General features: G+C 40.5%; 1 protein-coding gene across 1 annotated transcript; it reads right to left on the bottom strand.

Annotated features, from left to right (window-relative positions):
• Positions 1 to 7,647: 7,647 nt before the first annotated feature.
• On the bottom strand, positions 7,648 to 8,924 carry LOC117492253. Its single transcript, XM_034142403.1, has 2 exons — positions 8,424 to 8,924; positions 7,648 to 8,198 (listed from the first exon to the last, which is right to left on the bottom strand). Exons 1-2 carry the CDS (start codon positions 8,862 to 8,864, stop codon positions 7,818 to 7,820), a joined length of 822 nt encoding a protein of 273 aa, XP_033998294.1. The 5' UTR covers positions 8,865 to 8,924; the 3' UTR covers positions 7,648 to 7,817.
• Positions 8,925 to 9,183: the final 259 nt, after the last annotated feature.

Below are 9,183 nucleotides of genomic sequence, written 5' to 3'. Positions count from 1 at the left end.
TCCTGATTCCTTCTTTTCCTGAGTACAAACAGGTTATACCTTTCTTTAAATTCTAAAATCTTCTTTTCCTTTTTGACTTTTTTACGATGCATTTTTTAAATACTTAATTTGTAAGTATATAGCTTGTAATCAACATTTGTTATTTATTTTTTACACTTGTTTTATTTCCTTTGATCAAATGCAATCAACAACAAATTGGACTGTGACACAACCAACATTTCATTTAGCTGACCCTTTTATCCAAAGCGACTTACAATAAGTGCATTCGACCAAGAAGATACAAACTTGAACCAACACAGGCATACATTTCTTAGGGGAAATTGGCAAAATGTTCCTTTATTATCCCATTCTAAAAGTCAACATCACCTATTTTGTATTTATACTATTGAAAACAAATCTGAAACATCACCACACTCAACACGTTTCTGTAAAGAATGTTCGTAAAATTATTTGTAGAGTATAAAAAAAGGGCTAATATGCAATAAAGAGATGTGTCATACTTGTCTAGTGTAGTAATACAATGCTGCATTAATTTGAGGTCATTGGGTCAAATGACATTAAAACTATTGAGGTGTGTCCTATTGTCCAGTGTACCAATACAATCTGTTATGGATTGAGAGTCACTGGGTCACAAGACATGGAAGCCATTAAAAAAAAACAAGACATAGAAAAACAGCTGAATTTTAAATAACAATATTCATATATAATAAAAAGAGTCCTAAAGTCCAAATACAATATCTGGTATGAAGTTGGAGTCAATTGGTCACATGACAAAATAAACTAGTATTAGACCGCACAGTACGCACGCTGGTTGACTAGTACAGCTAAACGGAAAGGGGCCATGTTGATTGCTTACACCTGTAGCTGCCATGCTAAGTGAAAATATATCTGCTGTGTTTAGGGGAAATTCCTCTGATCGGATTGTTTTACTACAGAAATTCTAAGACGTTTATTCGTAATGAGGAACGAAACATTTTCAGCAGGAGATATTTCCTTTCGTACCAACTAAATGAACATGATAGTGCACCTCCAGATTTGGAAATGTTCAGCGAAAGGTGAGCATACTAAATCTACTTATTTTTACAGCAATTTAGAGGATTCCTTGTGGCAAAAGGTAATAAATTATGAGAAAACCAAGCCAAAGGATGGATAACTGCGAAACAATAAAACCCCTGGTAAATACAGAAATAAAGCCGCTGTTCTCCTACCTGTCGGTGCGTGGTCGAGTGTAACTCCAATAATAACCACAGGGGGGCAGCAGTGCTCCGAGTCTCTTGATAACAGCAAATATTTCATTGGTAAAATAACTCTAATCACATTGTGGAGACATGTCATGTAACATTTTTGCATGCCAAATTGTGCTTAATTAAGTAAAAGTAAAGAAGGCTATTAGCATCAAGATTAACCTAAACGCACCGCCTATTTCTGAATAATGTATTTTATATTATTGCCTTCTTATTGTTGATGCATTCAGGTGTTTTACTTTAAGGATCCAGCTGGTAAAGGAGGAGCTTTTTATTTAACTTAATGTACATTTTTTTTGTACTAGAAAAAGGAGGTGAAGGTAAATCATCTTCAGGATGTTTAGTTTGGTACAAGTATGTTTGAGTAAAGAAGATTTTTCCCATGAGGATGAATTTCTGTCATCATTAGCCGCGTTCACACCAAGTACTTTCCTGTACTTAGTTCCGGCACTCAGAGCCCCGGCGCTTTTTACCCCAGGGCACTTAGTACAGATCGCGTTCACACCGGAGTACTTTTCCCTGAGGGAAGATTACGCAAATGAGCCGCTGACGTCACTTCTTCTTCTTCTGCTTTGGCTTTACTGGCAGGCCACAAACCACTTCACGGCGAGTACAGTAGGTGGCGGTATAGAGTGGCGAAGTCACGCCCATCTACTTCCGCCCCATGGGACCTTATTTCGGAAAAATAATGTATTGAAGTCAATGGAGAGAGAAAACTTATCTTTCGATCCCGTTTGAATTGTGCCATGAATTACACATATGATGTTTGTCAATATTAAAAAATCATTTCCATGTCAAAAAAGTCACAGTTTGTCGTAAAACTGTTGAAATATAAGACTATGAAAAATACGCAACTAGAAAGACTACAAATCCCAGAGTCGCGTAAGTGATGTCACAATTGTTTTCCTCCACCCCATTCACACCAACGGTGTAAGAGATAGCTAAGATCAGCGCCATATAGATAGAATCTATCTATATGGCGCTGGCTAAGATAAGATAACTTTAACAAGATGCCTGTGTGCTTAGTACCAGGTTGTTCATACCAGCAATGGGTCTTGCTCGTTCTTTCGCTTCCCGTCTGATGAAAGGACTAGGAGTGTCTGGATCAAGCTAGCTAGTAGCACGTTAGTTAGCATTACAGCCTTGTCATTTGTATTAGCCTTAACATGAAGTAACATTAAGTAACCCAAAATGTTAAACAGTAAGAGTAGTAGTCATATTTCATGAACCCTTTGAAGAGTACTGTCACACCGGTGTGATCATTCTATAATACACAATGTAAGCCCAGGGGAGTAACGCTAACGCTAGCGATCTTCTCTACTTCATGCTATCTGCACAAATGGTTGACATTAAACATTAAAAAGACCAGGCAGTTCAGAGAGAATCAAAGGAAGGCAGGCAGGCAGCTTTGCATGACTTTCTTCAGGACGTGTTTCATTGTGGTGATAGTGAGGGTAGTCAATCGTTTTGTTGACAAGACAGTAGTGACGGCCATCTTGGTGACGTGTGTTGTTCTGTGAGACCAGAGATGTAGTTCATTGAGCGTTTCACACAAACAAATGTGTTACTTCACAGTTTTACGACACATTTTTTTTTTTTTGACTTGCAAAATTATCTTTTAAATTGACAAACATCATATGTGTAATTCGTGGCACAATTCAAAGGGGATCGAAAGATAATCTTTCTCTCTCCATTGACTTCAATACATAATTTTTCCGAAATAAGGTCCCATCGAGGTCCACCGGAAGGGGAGGGACTTCGCCACTCTATGCACCTTAAAGTTGTTTGCAATCCGCTGCAAATCAAGAGAAGAAGAAGAAGAAAAACTTCCCGCGTATACTGCGACGCCCACCCCAAGCCCCCAGGAAGTGCGCCGGACTCAGATGAAAATAGTCGTGCTGGCCAAACGGCGGTACTACACTTCCTTTTGGTTGCCAGGCCCGGAAACACTTTTTCCCATTGACTTACATGGGGAAAGAGTGGTCTGTAAATCGTTGGATAATTTTTTTTAAACTAAATAAACTACCCAGTATGAACACTTGTATCGCCCTTATTAAAAACATTTGTTCCTCAAGTTATAAAAATGTGCTAATAACGTTATTCTGTGAGTTATTTCCCTCTGCATTATGAACGCGCATCTAACCCACAGGACCGTGCCGCCCGGCACGTTCATGTTACGTGTTCAGCACTACATGCGTTTATCTTTACCCATGGATGCACAATAAGAACGGACCCATATCGCCTTACTGCCATCCCACGGAGCTGTAATAATGGATATATTGCACATGTTTGCTGTAATTCATCATTTGTAAAATATTATACTACATGGGCTGTATGATTAAATCTTGTACCGTAAATGTTTTATTAAATAAAGTTAATATTACCGACGTAGATTAACGTCCCTGTAGCTTCTTATTGCACTAAGAAGCTTATTGCACTGTATATATATATATATATACATACATATGCATATATATACAGTGCAATAATTCTTTCATGCTAAATGAAGCTCTGTTGCTTGGATATCACTAGATCCTGTTACAGCGTAATATAAAAGTACATAACGATTGATGTGTAAATTAGCATAATTACTAGCTAACCGCTAGCTGCTAACTGCTGCCTCGTTAATATCAAATCTATCAAAATAACAAACCGTTACCATGCTGTCATGAACGTGCGGTGCTGTTACGTGTACGCAAATTGACGTGCTTGATGTGAACGAGCATTTTGGGGGGCATGGTTAAAGTTGCGCATGCGCTATGAGCGCACATACGGGTACTTCTCAGGCATGCCGGGTAATCTGTGACGTTTCGCTCTCTCAAAAGTTGGGCCATTTTATCATCATGCGCGAATGAGCAACTCTCATAGGAATGAATGAGGCCCCGCCTCCCACGCTGTATCCAGTTCTTATTATACATCCATGCGCCCACCCACTCGCTCTACATTAGGCGTCTGTTGTTTACCTTCCGACCTCAGACATGATGGAGATGGAGTCGACTGAAGTTGTGCTGTTTGTGCTCATGTTATACAGCTTTGTAACTGAGTTAATGCAGCCTGAGCAACTTGCGTACAATAACAAAACAAGCCGAGCACGAGTGGTGTTGGAGAACGCTTTTGGCAGACTGAAGGGCAGGTGGCGGTGCTTGATGAAAAGAAACGACTGCAAGATGGACAAGATCAAAATCCAGGTGGCAGCATGTTGCATATTACATAACCTTTGTGAAAGTAATGATGAGTACAGGGACGAATGGACTGCCTTACCGGCGACCCAGCTTTATGAGGCATCTGAACAGCGTGTAAATTGTACATTGTAAACATTTTGACAATAAAGCTGATCTTTTGTACAGTGCTTTTGTTTCTCTCTTTTATTTTCCAGTCAAGACAGGCAACATTACAATAGTGTACAGTGTGGCAATATAATAACAATAAACTGTGCCATGTGTGTTGTATGCACAGTAAATAGGCTCAGCAGCAAACCCACCTTTATTATTTATTATATATCTTCCTGAGACCCACTGCATCCATCTGCCATAAACACTATGGAAACCTACATGTTAGTTTCGGCCCATAGTGGACTCCATTTTGTGTTGTGTAAAATGGGGGGGGGGAATTAAAAGTTTGCAAATCCCCATGTCCTCCTCAGAGGACAATCATAAAAACATTTAGTTTTAGGTCAAATAATATTTAAAATTATATAAATTATCATATTTGTGTATGTGCCCCTGCCATTCCTCCACAAGGTTGCAACATTGATGATAAATAAATGACAAATAAAGCTTTGCCAGTTTATAACCGATGAAACATGATGGTATCAGAATAATCACTTACATGTGATGTATAGGATGCTACACAGGTCACTAAAGATAAAGTGTCAGGAGAAATAAGCAAGATACAGGATCTGTTTAACAGTAAATAGAAGTTCACATTTTTAATGTAAATAAAATAGAAGTTGTACATGTAAATTAACATTATCAATATAAAATAAAGTGTCAGTTGTATCAAGACTATATAATAACAGTAATAACAATAATATAAAATGAACTGGTGAGCATCTTGTCCTCCGTTTCCTGGGCCTTGGTGAACAGCACCATCTGATCCCCGTGCATCGACTCTTTCACCACGGCACGCCGGTCCTCCAACGCCTGGACGGTGTCAAAGAAATTTGCATCCCGTGTCCGCTTTCCTAAGAGGGGAAAATAAGGCGCCGTTTACACGAGGAGAAAACGGCTTGTATCTGCATAGTTTCGCGTGCGTATAGCCCTATTATTTAGACGAGGCCGATAGAAACTGACCACACAAACGATAACGGGTCCCAAGGTGGATAGATTTGCAAACGAAACGCTCTGGGGGGTCAACCGAGTCCGTTTAATCGCCTCTATACGAATATTGCCTGAAAAAATAACGACAGCCCCGCCTCTTCGCACCTCTTCCCACCTCTCCCCCGCCTCATTGCTGATTTGTTTCTACAACAACAACAACAACAAGAATGGCGGATCACAGGGTTGCTGTTGTGCTCCAGACGCTACTGACCATGATTAATATGTTAGTGCTACAACTACGGTGCTTCTACGACAACCACAAGCAACTAGTGGACATGAAGAACCACATACACGACATGTGGCTAAATCCACCGCGGAGAACAACCAGAAGGGCGACCAGGAGAAAGTTTTGGGTAAGACCGGGCAGAACTAGCAGTTGGTGGGACAATTTTGTCAATGGCGTTGTCGTGGACGATGAATGGAGGGAGAACTTCCGCATGTCCAAAGCCTCTGTCGTTGCCCTGACTGAAGAACTGCGCCCATATATCGAGAAGAAAACTACAAACATGAGGGCGCCAATTGATCCACTGAAAAGGGTTGCTGCGGTTCTTTATTACCTGAGCGACGAGGGAAGGCTACGGAAGACTGCTAACGCCTTCGGAGTTTCCCGCCCGTCTTTGTCCCTCATTATTAGGGAGACATGCAGAGCGATCACCATCCACCTGGGTCCAAAATACATCAAGCTGCCTTTTACTGAGCCCGAGACCGCGGATCTGGTTGAGGGGTTCCATTGTACACATGGCATGCCACAATGTTTAGGAGCAGTGGACGGAACCCACATCGAAATCAAGCAGCCATCTAACGACTCCACTAGTTACATCAACAGGAAAGGAAAATATTCCTTTAATGTACAGGCTGTCTGTGATTACAGGTACCGATTCATGGATGTCGTGGTAAAGTGGCCTGGGAGTGTGCATGATGCACGGGTCTTTGCTAATTCCAAGCTAAACATGTACTTAAAAACTGGAAAGATCCCTGCTCTGAAAAAACAGATTGTGGACGAAGAGGAGGCCATACCATGTATGTACATAGACTGTACATTTTTTTTAAAGGTGTTTATTAAGATGTGATAAACATTCTTTGTTACATTCCCTGTCCTCACTGTGCAGCTCCTTCAGCGACAGGCTGCTGTACAATATTCATATACCTGGCTAGGTATATGTACCTGGCTGCTAAATCTGAGGACTGTTACAGGATTTTTTGTATTATATCCTAACTGTTTTTAGTACTTTTTAATGCATGTCACATGTGTGAAACTAAGCAAATAACTATGTGATTCTCCAATGTCAAAAGTGTGAAACTAAAAATAAAATTGGCTGCAACCACTTCCAGACTTTCTTTGAACTTAATGTGCAACAAATGTCATCATCCTCATGAATGAAGTTATATGGCCCATTCTACCGAGTCAGGTTGTCCATAAAAGAACCGTACATTTTGATATGGTATTTTCAGACTGTATTGGCCACTAGCGAAACATAGTACATACACTGTAGTAAAAAACTATTATATTAACCTGTTAAGATTGTGTTACCTTCCCTTCTCTAAATAGTATTTTAACCAATATTTGAGGATTTTCAGTAAAAGTAATATAAGCAAATGTTGAATCAAAGTTGAATTTATACAATTCATAAAAATCATAATGCAAACTTTCTTTGTGAAATGCATAATACTGATCATATTGATTCCAGAGATGAAATAGAAGGGAATGAGGCTATAATGGGTAATTTTTTTGGTATTTTGAGCAAAACACTTCATAGACATGTTTTTTATATATCTGAGACTATAATATATGCCTAACAATAGTTTGGGCTTTACCATTAAGGCCCAATGTGACATATCACAGTTCAGATATTTGACACTAGGGGGGGGTTACTTTTCATAAATGTGGTGTATTTAGTCAAAATTAGGTTTACAAGGTGAAAAGGACTTACAGCCTCCCACACACTGATATAGATATCTCACTGACTGTAATGAGGGAGAAGGAAAGAGAGTGAGGAGAGTGCTTGCGGAGTACATTGACCCTTACATGAAAGACAAGACTGTTCTTTTATTTTAATAAGGTTTTTTATTAATAACATTATTTATAAATGTGTACACAGTAAAAGGGAAAAAAATACCTTTGCTAGCTAAAAAAAAAAGGCTTAAAAAAAAAGTGATTCTCCATTTGTACAAAGTCTGGTGGAGTTAAAAATAAAAATGTTTACAGACTTCCTTTGACCAAAAAGTGCTGTGAAAAAAAAAGAAGCTCACTGCTTTACTGCTCCTCCTCATCCAGTGACCGCCTGAATGAATATGGAGGAGATTGTTGCTGTGGGGTGTGTGGTACAGAGGGGTTTAATCTTGGTGTGGCCGTGTGTGGCCTTCGGGGTGGGTATGAGGGCACCTGGAAGTGTCCATATCCACTGTTGTTAGTATGAACTTGCATGAACTGGCTCATCAGGGAAAGGCCATTCTGTACAGTCACATTAATGTTGTCCATGGTGTTGTTCATACGATCCATGCTGGCTGCGCTGCGGCTGGTTGCTTCCTCCATTAAGTCCAACATCCGGCTTTTTAATCGCAGCTCTTCCTGCACCGCATGTTCAGCTGGAAGCTTCCTCTTCATGCGGTCACTTCTGTGGCCGTCCAGCCGTGCCTATAATAAACCAGAGAAAGTTTGAATTAATACACAATAGGACCATAGCCACCAGATAACAGAACACAAAAGGCATGTTGTGAAATAGCTCTCAATACATTTTACAAATAAAACAGCTCTAAATACTTTCTAATTTTACCAAGCTTAAACCGGTTCAGTTTTTCAGTGGAAGGTACTGCATCATAGTATATAGCAAGCCCTTTAAGATTGAAATCATGAACATACCTGGAGCAGATCCCTGCGATGACTCACAACCGCAGCAGTTGGCAGAGTTCCGTTGGATCTACTCGACTCTGGCAAATCCGTGGAATGCTCCAAACTCGGGGATGAACTTGGTCCGGGCGACGACTCTTCCATGTCGAACAAGTCCCCTTGTACCTGTTTTAGTTTCGCTGTAAGCTGGCCCTGTGAAATTGTGTTCTTCTCGTGAGGGAAATCTTTTTCAGTCGGGGTCCTCGGATATTGCGCCTGAAATAAGTCGGCTATCTCCGTATATTTAGGCTTGCAGGACTCCCAGTCTACATTATCCTGTATTTTTGTCGTCTTATACTCAAGTGTTACACTTAAAAGAAGTTCCACCTCGTCGTCGGACCACGAAAATAGCTCCTTTCTTGCGCGAATAACAGCCATCTTCGTTTGTTTGTTTTGTTTGTGCCTCACACACATCCGGGGGGGATCTTATACTCGCTGCTTTTGGTGTATTTTGTGGCGGAAGTTACAGCGCCACTTACAGTCCCGCCATATGTACTACAGCTTTCGAGCGGTCTCGTGTGGAAGTACAGCGCCACTTACAGTCCCAGCATATGTACTACAGAGTTTCCAGCGGCCTCGTTTGAACAGACACGTTAAATGAAACAAATGCATGTGAACGGAAGACTTTTTTGAATACGAATACTGTGCATAAAACGCAAACGGCCTCGTGTGAGCGGGGCCTAAGCAAGATACAAGATCTGTTTAGTCGCATGTCGTTTTACAACATACTAGG

Source organism: Trematomus bernacchii, unplaced genomic scaffold (genome assembly GCF_902827165.1).
Source record: "Trematomus bernacchii unplaced genomic scaffold, fTreBer1.1, whole genome shotgun sequence".
NCBI lineage: Eukaryota > Metazoa > Chordata > Actinopteri > Perciformes > Nototheniidae > Trematomus > Trematomus bernacchii.
Note: the sequence above shows the minus strand (reverse complement) of the source record. Positions and strands in the feature narration are given on the sequence as shown.